At 42.6% G+C, this 19,121-nt stretch overlaps 1 protein-coding gene across 6 annotated transcripts in view; it reads left to right on the top strand.

Annotated features, from left to right (window-relative positions):
* Positions 1-9,692: 9,692 nt before the first annotated feature.
* The window catches only part of HECTD4 (HECT domain E3 ubiquitin protein ligase 4), a 132,596-nt gene continuing 123,167 nt past the window's right edge, over positions 9,693-19,121 (top strand). For all 6 annotated transcript variants that reach the window (XR_012647977.1, XM_075012390.1, XM_075012387.1 and 3 more), the window contains exon 1: positions 9,693-10,029. Coding sequence is in view for 5 of the 6 variants with exons in the window: in XM_075012390.1 (XP_074868491.1) it covers positions 9,862-10,029 (168 nt within the window). In the remaining variant the exon portion in view is untranslated. The remainder of the gene's footprint in view (positions 10,030-19,121) is intronic.

The raw sequence follows: 19,121 nt of genomic DNA, 5'->3' as shown, positions 1-19,121 counted from the left end.
AACGAAGGGTCCTGTGGCACCTTATAGACTAACAGAAAAGTTTTGAGCATGAGCTTTCGTGAGCACAGACTCACTTCATCAGATGTTTACCCCATACTCCTCGCAAGAGGCAAGGAATAAAGAAGGTCAACAGGAGAAATGCTCTCATCATCTTGGACCATATGGACAGACATGGAAGTCAACCGCAGGTAAATCGACAATAGCTATGCTTACGGCATAGCTACAATTTTGTATTGGCGGTCAACTTCTATGTCAAGTGTAGACATAGTTTTAGATGTGACCATTCCACACACTGCTTTGTTCTGCCAGCAGAAAGGTTCAGCTCCACCAGGACTTGGAAGAAGTCAGTAAAGAATTCAGCAGTGGCATATGGGTTTGACAGGCTAACAGTGGATGAAGTTTTCCTATTAAACTGAAGGATTGCTCCCTAGATGTTCCCTACGGACATGTCGAATACCTTATCTGTGATGGCATTTTCCTCGCCACCGATTTGCCTCTACCAGCGGTAGTCAAAATGGGAGCATTAGTGTAGCGTAGACATCAATATTTTACTACTATGTTATGTACACCAGCCATGAGCATGGTTTAATAACATGGTAATAAAAACAAATCCTACATCCAATTTATTCTTGTGTTCGTGTCATTGCTATAATTGATGCAGCTGTATTAGGGGTGAGTAACAGTGAAAAGTTTGAAGAAAAATATAAGCCTGGTTGGATATTTTGCAACTGAATGTTTTTCCATCCAAAAATGTCTACCTGTCAAAATCAAAACATACTATTTAATGTGACAATTCAGATGAAATTCTTATGAAAAATGGAAACAAAAGAATTTTGATAAATATGAAATGGAAGGTTTTAAAATGGCTTTTAGTTCCAACATGGAATTTATTATTTTATATTATAAATAATATAAAATACAAAATCAAATATAATACAAAATAAAATAGCACTATACATGTACAAATAAAAATAATAATATTTAAGACAGACAAAATCAAAATATTTTGACTGACCTGAGACATTTTTTGCAAAAATTTTGCTTTTTGGGAAATTTTGGCTTTTTGTTCTAATTCAAAACAATTTTTTCCGTGTATCAAAAATTCCAGTTCCTGACAAATTGGCATTTACTAATGGGAAGATCACTCAGTTGCAAAAATGTTGACTAGCCCTGCATTTTCCTCAAACACCAAAGCACACATGAACACACGGGGAGGGGAATGATCCTCATTTTCCAGCTTCTGGTACCATATACCGCTCATTCAGCACACACCTCCTTATACTCAAAACCCCTACAGTGAAGCAAGCAAATAAAATAGAACACTAGTATTCTGTAATGTGGACATCCTTCTATTCCACTAAGACCTCTAGTTACAAGTTTGAAGTCTTGTTAGAACTTGCCCTGATTGAGCATTTGGGTGAACATGATGAGTCAGACACAAACCCTGGTAGATCACCCCACCCTTCACCTGTAGCAGAGTTAGATAGGGAGTTAACATCCTGTTTGCCTGTTTTCAAGCAGTACCTATCTACCCTGTCACAGCAGCATCATGAAGTTGGCTAATAAGCCTAATTTTCTGCATGGTGTGGCGGATGTGAGCTCAACATTGCAATGCCCCATGACGCACAAACAACTAAAGCAGTCTCTATCCTATGCCATTTCAGATTATATCATGAGAAGAGATGTAATTAACAAGTGTTCATGTTCAAAAAGCTTGAGGGAGGTTTTTGCGTGTTTAGCTGATTCACCTTAATTTGTTATGCAAAAGGAAGAGAAGTCTAAAATCCATGACGTAGAGCTGGTCTACATCAGAAAAATTGCACGCGTTAAACTGAATTAAAAGACAAGATCTTAGATAAGATATATTGCAATGATTGATATTCTGTACGTCCTCCACTTAGAACAAATGATATCTATGAAGAACTAAATTAATTACCCTAAAAAAAAGTAGAGAGTATCTTGTAGGAGCAAGCAGTTGGAGTTCTCTACTCTCTGCGGTACAAAGGCGTTAGTCTTATGTTAATTAACACACCACCAATCTCTGAAGATAGAGAAATACAAATGTGGAAAACTGAATTATTTCTTGAGCTGCTAACAGGAGATCAACCTATGATGCTGTTTTCTTTCCATTAATTTTATATAACAGTTAATGCAAAGTAGGCACCAACTGTGGATCCACAGATACTTCTAAAGGAAGATTCACTTTGTATTGGTGTCCAAATATTAAACCCTGCCTATAAGCAGACCTATTTAGCATCATCCCAGCATTGCCAAATAGTCCTTTGCTTACGCCACAAGAGGAAGGAAACTGTGCTGATTTTGCAATATACATGGATTTAGCCAAATATTTTTGCAACACGTTCCTGAAAACTGCAATTTTTATCCTTCTCAGATCTCAACCAAGCTACAATAGATCTTTAGAGCACAGACATAACAACGTTTATGCAATAAAGAAACTCATATAAGAAACATTTATGATAGGGTCCTCAGCAATAATGAATACGAACCAAATGTCTTTCCCTTGTTATAATTACTTTTATAGTATAGTATTTTTGTTTTTTTTAATTCCACTTCACCAGTTTTATGGGAAGGCTGAATTTTAAACTGCATCAGATAATGGTATTTTAAAATCTACCTGTTTTTGGATATTAATAAGACGTCATCAGGGACATAAATAATTTTAAAAATTATGCCACATTTTAATGGTTCTGTTCATCTCCCAAGTACCCCTCCTCAGCAACAGGTGACATTTAAATACCTCTTTCCCAAAGGCCATTTTTGTTGAATTCTTGAAGGTGAAAATTGCAGATGACAATGAAAAGGTTATGTTAAACACCTGCTTTCTCACATTCTGGTGGGTTGCATGTGTAATATCCTATCTTGCAATGCCATTATTACAGTTTGATTACAGCACTAAAATATATTGGCTTCCAGTTCCTCTCTCATTTAACTCTACGTCAAACACACAAATCTTTGCCAGGAAAATCATTCTTTAAATTCAATAATAAATCGGTCACGCTTCTTTTAATATCTTCTTCTATCATTTTTCCCTGTTTCAAACATCTTATCAAACACACCATTACCTGTAATTTATCATTACTAAATCCAAATGAGATGTTAATTTTTTCTCATTGCAGCTGTCAGTGATAAGTTTGAAACTATCTTTTTCTACTATATATTTTGTCCCTTCTTCCTTGATAAATACTCATTTGCCCATCATGACACCCTCTGTGTTTTAAATGGAGCAATAATTGACAAGGCTGTATTTGTTTAATTTGTTGAAAAGTTGCATCAGTTTATGCGACTATTTATCATGCGAATATAGTCTTTCTTAAGCAGCATGACTGTCTTATTAATGATGGCTGTATGCTCTATGAATAATGTTCACTGGGTATCTCATGATGAAGAGCAAGGAGGTAGAGCACTAAACACCATTTTGTCAGCTCACACCAAATAACAAATATTGCTCTTCTTTTGAATGTGTTGAAGTGCCATAATGGTAAATTAAAAACATTTAAAGAATTCAAAGTATTTTCATCAGGTTATAACAATTGTAAGGTAAATAAACCTGGAGGCCTAGACAATGTCCCTTTAAAGGAAGTTAGAAAATCAGCAAAGGAATGAGTTTTAGGGCAGAACAGCAAGGGTCCACTTTCATCTCAGAGTGTGCTATTGCCAGTAGGCCATGAAGGTGATGCATGCAACAAACACATCGCCCGTCCAAGTATGGCGCTGGAGACACTGCTGTTTGACCTGCATAGACACATCTACGACTAAAGAAACTCGACAACACAGGTTGTTTTTTTTTTTCTGAAGTTCTTTTATGGAAATAAAGTGAGCAGTTGGGTGACCAAGTAGATCAGAAACAGTTAAAGCAGTAAAATCCTTCTGCCGTTTTGCATAAGCTTAATAGATTTTGGTGAAATCTACCTAATATTTTATATTTTCTCTCTCTCACCCAGGGGAATAGCTGAAATACTAGGTTTCATTGTGACCTATTGAGGGCATTATCCTATTCATGCCTTTCTCGGGCTGGGAAGGAATTTTTGCCTCCCTGTCACACTAATCAAGGCAAGCCAGGGTTTTTCATTTTCCCCACAGTGGGTTGGGGGCTTAGTGGCAGGCAAAGAATGAAAGGGAGGGCAAGGCTATGAGATCACAATTCTTGATGTAAGGTCACTCAGTAAGTACTGTGTAGGGTAGGAGTGGCCAACCAGTTAGAGACTAAAAGCCAGAATAGCTCTGGATAGAGTGCAAAGAGCTACGTATTATATATTTATGTTTATCTATCTATCTATCTATATATATTGATAGATAAACATAAATATATAATATGTGTCTCAGTGCCTCCTCACCCCACAGCCAGGCACTCCCAGCTTCACTGCTTTTAACCCAATGCACCCATGCCTTCCCTAGAGCCAGGTACTGCCAACTCTCCCACTCTAACCCAATCCTCCATCCTTTCCCCGGAGCCAGGCACCCCCAGCCTTCCCTCCACCCCACCCACCCATTCTAACCCGAAGCCTGGGACTCACCGGCACTGCCGCCATCACATGCCTCTCCTTCCAACTGCTGGGGTGCATCATTCCCAACATGCGGCGCCAAGCAGGAGCCATGTTTCATTGCTCCAAGAGTCATATGTGGCTCAAGAGCCGTGGGTTGGCCACCTTTGCTGTAGGGAATTGATGTGGTGACCAGATAAAATTGAGAAAGGGTTTAAAGGAAGTATCCTTTAAAGGAAAAGAAATGGTGGGGAGCAGGGTTCAAGACTCCTATGACTGGGTACAGGAAGGAGTCAACCCTCCCTCCTTTATCATTCCCCTTAACTGGGATGACAAGGTCTCAGCAGCGGACTGGCTGAAAACCAGGATGGGTAAGACAGACAAGCAGCCACCCTGCACTGCACACAGTTATCTGCCAAATACTCCCAGACACTTACGAATAAGTTGCAGCCTAATGAAACCACATCCAGTGCACTCTGACCTTCATCCATCATAGCTGGACAATGACACATATAAAATAATCCCTCTTCACACCACATTTGGGAATGGGGACGGTCAGAACCCAAGAAGAGCATAATTTCATGCGTTCTATTAACCCAAACTCTCCACAGAGATCAATTGTATAATGATGAATGTGAACACCTCCTAGCGTTCATATGGCAAATCACCAAGTCAAATTTTGTTGAAGTGGATTTGTGAAATTTCCGCACCATTGAGGTTTGCCAATTTTGGTTGGACATATTTCTGGAGGTTTCATCACACGACAGTCTTCAATTCAAGATTAATCTTTAATTCCTGGAGACTCCAGGACAGTCCTGGAATACTGGCAAACCTAACACTGTCTCCCATTTACAGTGTTTACTGCCCGGATTGCAAGTCAGGTTACTTACTTTTGCAGAGATGCACATCATAGATCCCACTGGTCCCACGTGAGGGATGGAAATCTTGATCCTGAACAGCTGCTGATCTGGAAGTTGGAGCTGAGAAGTCTCTAGACTGGTAGTGCTGTGAGAACCTGTCTGCTCATCCCCAGGAGCTCTTCTAGCAAAATGCAAATCACGAGGCATTGAATTAAACCTGTGAGAGCGGGGGACAAAGAATTCTCAATCTAGAGGATCCAGCTACTGACAAGTGTTCCAGAAGAGACTAGGCATATTTAGTTTTGCTGTTTTGAGGAAATATTGTGAAAGCTTCTCTTTAAGAGAGCGTTTCTACGCTAGGTGATGCTCCCAATACAAGCATCCTCTTTTCTTTCCATTTCTATCTCCCACCAAGAATTACGTATATATGTAAATGATATCTCAAGCAAAAGTTAGATCCTAAGAAGGGAGAATTGCCAGAAATTCTATACAATCTGCTAGGAACTCTGCTATCGTTATGGATTTTCCATGAAAGCACTCAGATAGTAAAGTGGTTGGTGGAAGTGTATATAGGTATAGGGATGTCCACAGGATTTATGTATCGGAGGGGTAGCCATGTTAGTCTGGATCTGTAACAGCAACGAAGGGTCCTGTGGCACCTTATAGACTAACAGAAAAGTTTTGAGCATAACTTTTGAGCATAACATAAAACTTTTCTGTTAGTCTATAAGGTGCCACAGGACCCTTCGTTGCTGTCACAGGATTTATGTAACCCTATGCAGTACAATTAAATTGGTGCCCCTATGCCCACTGGCAGCTGGAAAAGGGGATGATTTTTAGAGCTATGAAAGATTATAAAGCAAGTTTTAAGCTAAGGTCCTGTAGACTAACAGTCAAATTCGGAAACTGACAGTTTATACCTGGGGTTGCCAAATGTCTGTTCAATGACTTCATTACCGCTTGAATTGCTCTTTCACAGGTTCAGTATTCTGCTAATCAATTTGGCAGACTTTTTTATTTTTAAGTTAACTAGACCTTCTCCAGAGAAAACAGAGCCACAGAACTGGCACAGAAAGAGACAAATGAGTGGACATTAAGGCTCAGTGGTGCCTCAGAATTTCAGGTGCCCTATGCAACTTCATCTTTTGCATATGATTAAAGATGGTCATGTGTAGGTAGGCTAGACAGTCTTCATTAGTTCCTTCAGTGTTACTTCTACTACAATAACACATATTTATGTTTCCTATCCCTTCCTTTGTCCCTGTCTTACAGAAATGTATGAAAAAAGTAAAACTCCCACTCCTGGTTATAAAACTCTGGGCCAAGTTACTATTTTGCTCTGTAACTAAACTCTGAATTAAACAAACCTCAGCAAATTCTCTATTCCTCAAATGCAGAGGTTCTCAAACTTTTTGGTCTCTGGTCCACCCTACTCAATGCAAACTTTTCCATGGACCACCAGCCAACCATCCAGGATGGCAAAATGCATCTGCTTATTTCTAAATTGTTCATATTAGTCTACAGGAGCATAAAAATGTAGATATATAGTTGTAACAGCAGGGGTACAGGACTGTAGAGCCAGCACTAGTTCCCCACTGTGGGGGTGGTGGAAGATCAAGTCCTGAGCCCAGGGCCCGCATGCAAGATGGTCACAGACTACTACTGGTCCATGGACCACGCTTTGAGAACTAGTGCTCCAAAGAGGTGTTGTTGGAGCCGCTTGTTTAATTAGACAGGATGCACTTACCAGCCCCTGTCTCTTCTGACCACAACCATGTGGTGGCATGATGGATATATTCCACTGAAATCATTGTTTTCTGTATTTTGCATTTACCAAACATGTAACTACCTTCTGTGAATCTATAAACTACTATTCCCAATTGTCACAAATCCTTCTTATTCCAAAATTCCATACTTCTCCCTTTTAAAAAGGAACACAGCACAATGATTTGTTCTTTACCACGAAACCTTGCAGTTCTAACTTTCTGTATATGCAGTGCAGAGGAAAAGAAAATCCCTTTGTACAGCAACACATTACGTGTGCAGCAGCTTGACTCCCCTGTTATGAGCTGATATGTAGCAGTGGCATGATCCGAATTATCGTACATTTGTGGTTATCAAGTGCTTACACAGTCAAAGTTCAGCTGTTGAATTGAATCTGTAAACCCTAGATACTGTTTACAGAGCTCAAAGACAAGCTATGTTCAAACTGGTGGTGTGTGTAATGTAATGGTCTAAACCATCTCCCACTCTCCTGCGTGAACTCATAAGTATAGAGAAGTCATACTGTGTGCTGAGCTGGAAATAATGATCACTTAAGTGGAGAGAAGCCTGTAATTCTGAAGCCCACTCTTCTAGGATATTATACGTAGACATCCATATAGACATACAGCCGAACCTCACTGATTTGTACTGTTAATCTGATACATCAAAATTCCCATACAGAGCCCAGCAGTATCTCTCATCTTAGTTTTAACAGATTATACAGAGCTGTGGACCCATATCACTGTGGCTTCAAGATTTTTGAAAATAAAATACAGATTGAATGTTTCTAATCCAGAACTCTCTCGTCTGGCAACATCCATAATCCAACATGATTTTAGTTAGCTGGTCGACTACTTACTATGGGTGTAGCCAAGTTTTCCATGGTCCCGTAAAGTTTATTTACAGCCACCCGTGTTCTGTCCTGTTAATTAGCTGTAATTTACCACAGAATTCTTCTAAGAGCCCAGTAAGCAGTAGAAGTGTTGGTAATGCTCCCAGACAATCTGACCTTCCATGGTCTCACAAACTCATCTGGCTCTGGTCAGGTCCCAAGGGTGCTGGATTAGAGACATTCAACCTGTACTACAAAACATTTACTATGATCCAGTAACATATTATGGCTGGACGTGTGCATATCGGTGCAGAAACTTGAGCCTGTGCCTCAGAACTTCTGAGCGTGGACATGTACTCTGAATTGGCACTGCCAGAGGGTCAAAGCAGTTAAGCCCAGAATTTAAATGGTATGAGCCCAGTAGGGCTTTTTTGAAGCTGTACTGTTGGTAGTGCAAAAGGAAAAACTGATACACCTTGGGTCAGTTTTTTACTTTGGGCCTGAGATTTGGAAAGTGCCCCCCTTTAGTACAGAAATTATATTGGAAAAAAATCTAAATAAATCGGTGCATATGTGGGTGCTGTTAACTCTAAGCAACAGGCCCAGGGAGTCCTGAAATGAGGTGGTAGCAGGGTAAGAGAAGAAGTGGGAAGAGTGAAGGCCAAGGGAGTTGGAACAAAGGGGAAGGCAGAAAGTTCAGGCTAACAAGGGTACCAGGGCCAAGGCAGGGAGGAATAAACGAGCTCTGGACTTGTAGTAGTCTCGGAGCCCTGGGAGCAAAGGCAGGGCAGTTAGGGGAGAGGAGCAGAGTGGCACAGGTGTGAAGCCACAAGAGAAGTGGCCTGGGGCAAAACTGAGCGAGCCAGGCAGAGAAAAGGGAGGGAAGAAGCGGTGGCGCAAGACATGCAGGGCACAGTGCTGCCACACCCCTGGCATGAAGTAGTGTCCACCACATACAGGGTTTACAGCTGGCTTCAGTGGCTCCCAGCACCCCCATTAGGCAAATTGTTCCAGCACCCTGTGCTCTGGAGAGGGTGGAGTGGGGCAGCAGGGTGCTGAGGGGTGAGGAAGTGGTGTGGACCTGCAGGAGGGGTGGGGAGCAGACAGGGGCAAGCAGGGAACCGGGGGCGGGTAGGGGAGCAGAGGGAGGTGGGCAGCGAGCCGTGGACCTGGAGGGCGCGGACTGAGGTGAACGGGGTACTAGCTGGAAGCCAGGGAGCGAAGAGGGGAAGCCAAAGGGGCAGGTGGGGGGGGGTGGAGTGCGGTGGGCTGTCAGCCAGGGTACCACAGCGGGTGACCGGGGGGGGGGTCAGGCCGAGGGGGAGTGGGGTGGCCAGGGCGCGAAGTGGGGGAGCAGGTGGACAGCGGGGGAGGGCGACCAGCGCGGGCGGGGAGACTGAGGCAGGGGAAGGCGGGCTGAGGGGAGCGAAGTTGAGAGGGTGGCGGGGGGGGGAGCCCGGGGGGGGGCGCGGCTCTAAGCAAGGGACGTCCGCTCCGCAGGCGGAAGGACCGCACGCCTGAGGGGAAAGCGCTGAGGCGGGAGGAGCCGCCGGGCCGGAGGCGGGGCCTCGCGCTGGGGGCGGGGCGCCGAGGAGCCGCGGGGGGGAGGGTGTATTGTTCCCGGCGCGGGGCATGCCGGGTCCGCCGCAGCCCGCAACATGGCGTCGTGCTGTCAGCTGTGTGTGTGAGGCGGCGAGCCGGAGCTGGACGCTGCGCCCCGCTCACGGCCGCTGCTGGAGATCCCCGGCCCCCCGCCCCGCTTCCGCTTCGGTCCCCTCCCCTCAGGCGCTCGGCGCCCCCCTCCCCGGGCGCTCGCGGCCCTCTGCCTTCACACCTCCCCCTGCGATGGGGGGGTAGCGGGACCCGCCTCTCCTCTGCCCCAGGTTCGCCCGGTGCCAGCCCCATGGGCTCCCCGGCGGCCGCCGCGGGGGCGGCCGCGGACTCGGCCCAGTGGCTCTCGGTGAAGGAGGAGACCATCTTCCTGCACGACGGGCTGATCCGGGTCACCGACCTGGCCGAGCTGCCCAGCGAGATCATCGGGGTGGCGGAGCCCGCGGACACCGAGCTGGAGGTGAGGCCCACCCCCTGCGCCCCTGCCCGGAGGGGGGCTTCTCCGTGGACAGGGTGGGGGGCGCGAGGGTGAAGAGGAGACGGACGCTGGGCCAGGGGTGGGATGGGGGGAGAAGGGGGCGCGGAGGCGGTGGTGGGGGAAGGGGACGGCGAGGGTGGGATGGAGAAAGGTGGCTGCCGGAAGGTGATGGACGTTTGCCGGGGGGGTACTAAATCCGGAGATGTAAGTAGATACCCTGAAGCAATGAGCCTCCAACTCATGGTGCTGAAGTTGTGGGCTGGGAAGGGAGTGAAGATGGAGGGAGAAGGACGGAAGCCAAAATCCCCTCGTTTTGAATCAGCGGGGTTAAAAAAAAGCAAACAAACAAACAAAAAAAAACACCACTGCATTCTAGAATGGCCTTGGGGGGATTGATTTTTATTCATTGTTTGTTTGGTTTTTTTTTTCCTGATGTTAATGGCAGTTTATAGGATGCTTTGTGGTTAAATGATTTTGAGTGCAAAGCAGCTGGGATATTTGGATATCTGGGTCCTGTATTTAGGCTGTTGTGATGATCACTATTCAAAAGGAAGGGAAACAGCTGGGCTCTTCATCACTGCTTCTGCCCCTCCCACAAATGTTGCTAGCTCTGGTGAAAGGTGAACTGTGCAAGCAACTGGGGGTATTTGTGTATTATGTATAATATGAATCTTTTTTTTTTTTTTTTTGCAGTGGGGTTTCCTGTGATTATGTGTAGATTGCATGAATTCTGTAGACTGCCTGGTTTCTCCTGCTCTTCCTGTCACCCCATCCTCTCTGCCTGTCACTCTGGCTTGCAATGACACAGGGTCTTTGTCAGAGAAGCAGAGCAGTGTCATCTAAGAGGGAATGGTTCAGCAGGAGCTTTTTATCTCTGTGTTGTGTTAGGTCAAAAGCATTTTTGTAGGCTGCACCCCCTTTAGTGAGGCTTTGACTGCAAACCCTGGTGTTGTCAAGACCACCACACACCACAGCAGGTGCAGAAGCCTGTGGTCTTGACAAAATCACTGCGAAGTTATGGTGATAGGAAGCTAAATCTGCTGTTTAAGAACTTCCTCTAGGTTTATTTATAAAAGGACGGTTACTATTATTTTTAGCTGACTTGGGCACTTTCCTTTCTGTGAGACGTCACTGGGGGGTGAATTTAGATGATTGTCATTAAATGCCTATTAGCACAAGTCACCAACCATGAAAAGCTCTCTCTATTTGTGTGATATGTCCTGTTGATTTTATTTATTATATCTCTGTATCTCTATGCCATGTCTCCTTGTGAGCTGAATCCACTTTGGATTTTCAATGAAACATGCATTCAGAAATTGTGTTAAACCTCACTATATACTCATGGAGGCAGTAGTGAGCAAACCATCTAGTCATTATAGTAGAATGTCATGGGCATACTTAGATCTCTAGTGTCCTTGTTCCTTCACATACTACAAAAGTAACAGAGAGGGAGCCGTGCTAGTCTATATACTATCAAAACAAAAAGCAGTCAAGTAGCTCCTTTAAAGACTAGCAAAATAATTTATTAGGTGAGCTTTTGTGGGACAGACCCACTCCTTCAGACCTGGGTATGTCCCATGAAAGCTCACCTAATAAATTATTTTGCTAGTCTTTAAAGTGCTACTTGACTGCTTTTTGTTTTGATACCACAAAAGGATTTCTGTTTTTTCACAGTCTTACAAACTTGCCCAAAAAGCTTTACACTAAAAAACTTAATGTATGAAGGGTCCTAAAGACAAATAAGATTCCAATATTAAATGACCTGCTCTAAAATTATTAGTGGGGGAGAAGTGGAGCAGAGCAGAAATGAGGTGTAAGGCTACCTGTAAGCATGCTGTGGGTGTGATTTAAAACAGCGCGCTCTGAAGTGGGAAGGATAGAGTTTGAGTGCTATGTGTGCTTTAAGTATGAAACCTTAAAAATATCAATCTGCTCTGTGATACCTTTGTTTTGTTAATTTCTAATCTTGAATGGGGGAACACTGAAACACCAATATATTGCGACACTGAAAGTAGCAGAAGACCTTAAAATGAAGAGATGCCTTTGTTTTAAAAATTGGGTGAGTATAGTGTGAAAACATGAATATTTTTGGCCTGAGGGGTGTGAAGTTTTGATCAGTTGAGATTGTCAGTGACTACTAAAAATGTTCAATATCTTCTTACTATAAATTTTTAGTATGTTGCAAACAACTTCTACTGTGCATTTTATATACAACTCATATCTTTCCCTGATAAATCGTACTGGATTTGTTCCAATAGCGATTAAAATTTAAAATATTTTGATACATTGCTATGTATCCATTGAGTATATTGAGCCATTGCCAGGGTGGATTGATTAATCAAGGGAATTTAAATTATTAATTTAAATCACAATTTAAATAATCCAAAGAATAATTGACGCACATCATGTCACAAAAAAAGCCAAAACTGTGCTTAGAGTGCACTTAATTTTGGAGTACGCCCTACTGAACTCACTGGCACTACTGTTTTTTTGGGAAAACAAGTACAGAATAGGATTCCCTGGGAAAAGCTGAGTTAAGCTAATGTAAAATTGGAACTAGATTTGTGGCATCACTATAAGGGTCTGTGACAATGATGTTCCAAAATAAGGGGCATGTATTATGTAAATCTCTTCTTGGTGGACACTCGAAAACGAGTAAGCTGTCTTCATCTCATCCTCCTATTTGCGAGTCTGTTGATGGCTGATCTGCCCGATTCTGGAGTCACAGATCTTATCACAGAAGAGGCAGGTGTTGGTAGCTGTTGGAGGAGTGTGGGGCAGTTTTTGCTGCTCTTTTCTTCTTCATTTCTCCCCATCTGCACTGTGGCAGGGCCTTTTAAATTGTGCTACCCCATCACAGATTACCAGCCTGTGCTGGTGACGGTGCTGGCCAAGGTTCTCCCAAGTGTTGATACCAATGCTGCACCTTGTCATATGTCTTCAGCATGTCCTTATATTGCTTCCTCTGGCCTTCCTTCAGCTTCAAAAACAATCTGTTTTGGGAGGCACTCATCGGACATCTGAACCACGTGACCAGTCCAACAAAGTTGTTGGTGAATGATAATGGCTTCAATGCTGGTTATGTTTGACTATGTACTAAATAAGAAAATGATAAGCAACTAGACTGGCAACTCTACATTTTTCTGCTTGCGGCTTTCTGTACTATAAACTTGGGTGATATATTCTAAACCTAGGTGACTAATTAAACAAGCCATAAGGATTAGCTAAACTAAACTTTTTTTTTTTCCTAGCAACATCCAACACAGCAAATAGCTTCGTCATTTATTTGTTAAATCACGCTTCTGCTAAAGGGCACAGAGAATGATGCACGGCAAAGGGAATTATTAAAGTAATTTAAGAAGGAATCTGTACTTGAAGCAGCCTTTTAAGCTCCACCTGCATCCAGTCACCTAGGCCATGTCTCTGTCCTCATCTGAGGAGGATCTAGTAACTTGTGCTCTTGTGTTACAACAGTAGGGTCAGTGAGGTAGATTGCTGGCATAGTGGTGCTTTTCACCAATATTTTGTCTTCATCTGTGGCTGGTATGGGTGTTGTGTGCATGTGAATGAGCGATGATAGCAAGGCTACTGTTCATGTATTGCATGTTTTATTGTAGTAGCCAGAGGCTGTAGTCAGTGCTTGAATCATCCACCCTGGGAATTGCAAGTGGTTGTTTTAGTTAGTGTAGGTTTGACCCATCTGGATTAAACATTTGTCACTGGTTTTAGCTCCCTGGAGGAACCACAGCAGTATGTCCCTAGAAAGAAGTACTGTGCCTCAATGATTGCGATTATTACCATGTAGGCTTACTCCTTGGACTTAAAAACTTCCCAGACCTTTCCTAGTTGATTGACTAACTCTTGAAATTATAGGGGAGTGTCAGCCCTGCTATAGGGAAGGTCGACACAGGTTGGTGTGCTCCTCTTCCCCTCTCCCCTCCAATTGCTTCTCATCACAATCACAGCGCTGCCAGGATCCTCCAACTAGTCCCTATGTCATTCCACACAGCTATACCTAATACAGGGAATACAGCTGAGGGGGCATGCAGCTAATTCTTAATGACTGTCAGCTTCACTGGGGGTGGGACAAAATTAAAGTTTTTTTGGTGTGTAATTTAATTTTGTATTTCCTGGTTTTCAGAGGTTTGAGTTTTCTTGAACTAGCTCAGGGGGCAGCCGTCCCTGGCACAAGTGCCAAGAGTGGCATGCGAGCTGATTTTTCGTTCGCACACAAGGCAGAAGCTCAGCCTCACCCCTCCTCATTAATGCAGTCAGGAGCTTGCTCAAAGCCTGTGGATTATCAAAAGAGCAGCTAATGCTACCAGCACCACCTAAATGGTGAAGATCTGCATCTTCATTTATTTGTTAATGAAGGTGTTGTAAGTAGGACTATTAGTGACTTTAGAAATATCACTGGCATATAGACATCCATGGAAGGCAAAAGCTCACATTTTGGCACTCCCCTTTGGAAAGGTTGCTGACCGCTGAGCTAGATGTTCTGGGAGAATATAAAACAGCACCAGTTAATCTGAGCTCCACATTAAAGATGTTTTCAGTGAATAGATGCAGAAGACAAGGGTAGGATCCCATTAGCACAGGACAATACCATCATGGGAATCTGAGCATCCCAATTCCAGTGCTGAGATCCATAGCAAAATACTGCTTCTGACACTTTCTTGGGGTGTTCTCTCACAATGTCCTGTGGCTTAGCTGATGAGTTTATAAATTCTCTCCTCTCCCTGGCTGCTGCTACTGTCTGGATATTTACATATTTATCACTGTAATATGAGTACCTTTTTTTACTGTTAGCTCAGCCCCTGATTTTTAGATCCTCTTCAATTGTAAATACTCCAGAATCTCTCTCTGCTGGTGCTCAGCACTTCCCTAAGCAGCAGCTATGTGAAATTACAATGATTTTAAAAGTAGCATTGCTGCCTAGAACGATGACAGTGGGCCACTTTGCTCCCTGGCTTACATCTGGAAGGTTGTCTTTGCCACCATATGAGCTACAAGTATAATCATTTAAAAAATGAAAGCTTAAATTCTGCCAGAATTTGACAGTATTCGCTCATCAGAGCAAATTACCCACTTGATTTCTGAGTGGATTTTTCAGTCTGTTGTTTGTACTTATGAAAGCAATCCTGCAATCTTGGCCCATCCAGCCAACTGTCTGACTTGATCTGCAGTGTGGATTATTGTGTTAAATGTTTTGTACCACCAGTAACCTTTATTTATATGTCAGTCATGTTTTTTTTTAAAAAAAACAAACAAACCTCTGAAAGGCACTAGTCCAAATTTTATAGATCAGCGACCTGCAAAACTTTGTTTTAACCATAGTAATGTATATCTACCGCATATGGAAGATGTGAAAGAATATATTTTTCTGAATTGATTTTGCAGATATCTGTTACCAAGCATATTACTCATCACCAACTTCAGTGAGACTGCTTACCCCAGAAGATGTTATACTCTACAGTGGTTGCAGGGTGAGGGTCTGTACTTCCCTCCTCCTCTAGTAATTTTAATCCAAACATATAAATAAAAAAACACATCAATATTTACATATTAAAATAGATTAAAACACCTTTCAAGTTTCTTTTATTAGTACAGTATCTAAACCTGTGTCTACACTACAGAGTTCTGTCAACAGATGTTTTCTGACAGAACCTCTGTAGACAGAACACGTTCACACCTGATACAGGCTGCTCCCCATCAAAGCCTTCTGTCAACAGAGAGCAGCCAGACTGCTCAGCCCTCTGTCGACAGACCAGCCAACTGAAAGCTCTGCAAACAGGGCAGCCTGGTTAAACCCGCAGTCCTCTCTGTCGACAGAGAAGCCTCCAAAGTGTCTACACTATTTTCTTTGTCAAGAGAATCTGTCAACAGTGGCGCTATGCCTTATATGGTCAAGACAGAACTTGCCAGGAAACTGCTGCATTCTGTCAACAGACCACATTTGTAGTGTGGATGCTCCATGTTTTGTCAACAGAAGGCCTCCTCTGTCAGCAGAACTCTGAAGTGTAGATCTAACTTAAGTATTGTAAATCCATGTTGAGAGTCAGCAGGATTGTTTAAGAAAAAAATAGTGCGGATAAAAACCTAGATTGGTATTTGTGTATTCTTTTTATGTACTATGAAGGATATTAAGGATGTTTTGAATATTAGATTGTATGCATGCATTTTAATTATTTTTTCTTATTTCTCCTATGGCATATTTCAAAGGCAGTGATTAAATCTATAGGACTTCCACACTGAAAAAGGGCTTGCACTTTTAGCGGAGTTGTTAATCATGCTTCTATATACAGCATAATGTGAATCAGGTTTTAAAGGAAGAGATATGATTAAAATTACTTGACATATTTGGAAAAAACGTAAAAACTAGAGCAATACCAAAACTGATGATAAACTGAAGGTACATCCTACTCTGTATTGCATTACAGAGCTGAAAGATTATTTAGGAGCATTGGAAGACCGCAAGAGTATTATGTAACAATTTTTAAATTATAGATATTTTCAAAATGTGAAATGAATGCCAAATATTACATGTGTACAGATACAGCAGGTGTAAAATCAATATTATATTGACATTTTCCATGCTCAAATATATTGATCTAAATAGAATGAAATAGAGATTGCTAGTATTTGCAAATAGCAATGAACTGAGCCTTCTAACAAGACACTCACTTGTGTAGTGCTTTTAGAGAGTCCACAATGTATATATACTTTTAAGTTAGAATTTATATCGAGGCAGGAGGAAGAATTTAGATAAACAGATGCATAACTTAACAAAAAGAAAATTCAAGGCAATGTGCTTACAAATAAAGGCCCAAAATTTTTCCCTCTTAATCAGCTGAATGTCATTTTACTTTATGAATATTCACTTTGAAGTGGATTCACGGGGACTATTTTCATAGTAAATTACTGCTTAGTAGGACTGAGGGTGAGAGAATCAGGCTCACAATTTGAGCTCTCTCTATATAAGATACTTTAAAATCTTATTTGTTACACTGAATATGATGCTTATGAAAATGAGTTGTACTCATTCTCTAGGTATCACTCTTTGTTCTGATTTGTATAAATTGTCCAGTCTTTTGACAGGTCTGGAGTCTCAACTTTGTGCAGTAGCATGCTCGTGAAAAGATAGTAAATATGTATGTCATCTAGCACCAAAGATAAATTAAAATTAGAACAATTATTATACTTCACAAATGGAAGAAGATTGGAGGGTATAATCTGTGCAAAGGATTTCTATCCCTTAATATATCTAGAATCCCTGTGTAGGCAGAAAATTGCTTTCACAAAGCAAAATCTCAAGCTAATACAGGTTGAACCTCTGTCATCTGGTACCCTTGGGAGCTGACTGGTGCCGGATGAGAGAATTTGCCAGACCAAGGGAGGTCAATATTGTGTAGCATATTACCAACACTTCCACAGCTTACTGGCCTCTTATAAGACATTTGGGATAAATTATAGCTAAATAACCACACAGAACACCGAGAGCCAGGACAAGACGCTGTAAACAAACTTTGCAACCACAGGAAACGTAGCCACACACATGATAAATGGTCATCCAGCGAACTAATACCATATTGGATTACAGATGTAGCCAGAAGAGAGAATTCTGGATTAGAGAGGTTCAGCGTCTATAAATAATTGGCATAGTACAACTGTGTGCAGTAATTTGGGCCTGGTCTACACTAGAGATAAATTGATCCCAGGTACACAATTCTAGCCATGCTATTAGGGTAGCTAGAATTGATGTATTAGGATTAACTTTGTTCCCTGGTGTGGATCAGTGATCTTCGGTCTCACGCCAACAATTCCTTAGCATGGAGTACCAGGGTCAACGGCTGAGCCCAGAGAGATCGATTTTTTGCTGCATCATCACAAATGTCGCAAAATCAATGCCTGGAAGATTGATCACAGTGTGCTGACTCCTTCCTCTATCTCCTCCCTGCCCCTCAGTAAGTATAGATATACCCTCAGACTGCTGGCTGGAAAAACTCCTATAGGAATGTTGCAGCATCAGACTTGTCCAGTGATTTCAGTTCTATATCTATTTTTTTAATTTGATTTTAACAGAAACTGTTTTTCTCTCCTTTCTGGAATTTTCTAGCTGAAGTTAACTGAATTGTCTTCTAGCTCAGGCTATTGGACCAACTCAGCCATTTTCCAGAAGAGATCAGAAAATTTAAGACCCTCTGGAACATAAATTTAATTGGGGGTGCCCAAGCACATCATGGCAGGCAAAGGCTCAGTAATCCTAAAAACCATGATCTAAGATTTATCTTCCATTTTCTGAAATTAATAAAGATCCTTTTTCTTACAAAGGTGTGACAAGTTTGGAATAGTTTAAAATGTAGATTTTGGAGTAACTGCTGACCATTTGACACTTTCAAAGTGCAGTGAAAATCCCTCCTCAGGGTCTTCACTGCTTCTGTGGAGCTCTGCGGGTTATTAAAACATTGGTGGAGATGAAATCTGGGCTTTTGAAACTTGAACTTTCAAATCCAGAAGTCCAGTCTTCTGTGGGAAAGCCATGTGGCAGAAGCGATGCCACCCTCTTTGCTGTGCTCATTTCATGGGATTAAAAATGTGAAATGTTCATTAGCCAATGGATTTTTATTTTTTGGCTGGTGGACTCAAGGAACACTGAGACTGAGAGGTGAGAGACAACTTTCTTAGGCATACAAGGAGGAGAGTAATGATAAACAAAACAAAAGCAAAAATAACCTAAACATTTTTAAGAGGAAATTAAGGAGCAGCTGCCCAGGTGCCTGGCAACTGAAAAGGTCTTGGGGCTTCTGGTCGCCACAGCAGATAGTGTGGTAGTGGTGGTGGCAGCTGGAGCTCTGGGCCCTTTAAATTGCCACCAGAGTCCTGAGTGGCTCTGAGGGCTGTCTGCAGGGAGGGGCCTGCAGCATGGCACACGCTGGGCAGTGTTGAGAGCTGGCTGCCCCAGCCCTGCCCCTTCTGCCCAAGGTCCTGCCTCTTCTGGGAGCATGGAGCTACCCACCCACACCTTGCCTAGGAGCTCAGGAAGTCTGTCAGCCTCCCTCATTACAGCTTTATTG

The sequence above is a fragment of the Carettochelys insculpta genome, chromosome 18 (assembly GCF_033958435.1).
Source record: "Carettochelys insculpta isolate YL-2023 chromosome 18, ASM3395843v1, whole genome shotgun sequence".
NCBI classification, from domain to species: Eukaryota; Metazoa; Chordata; order Testudines; family Carettochelyidae; genus Carettochelys; species Carettochelys insculpta.
Note: the sequence above shows the minus strand (reverse complement) of the source record. Positions and strands in the feature narration are given on the sequence as shown.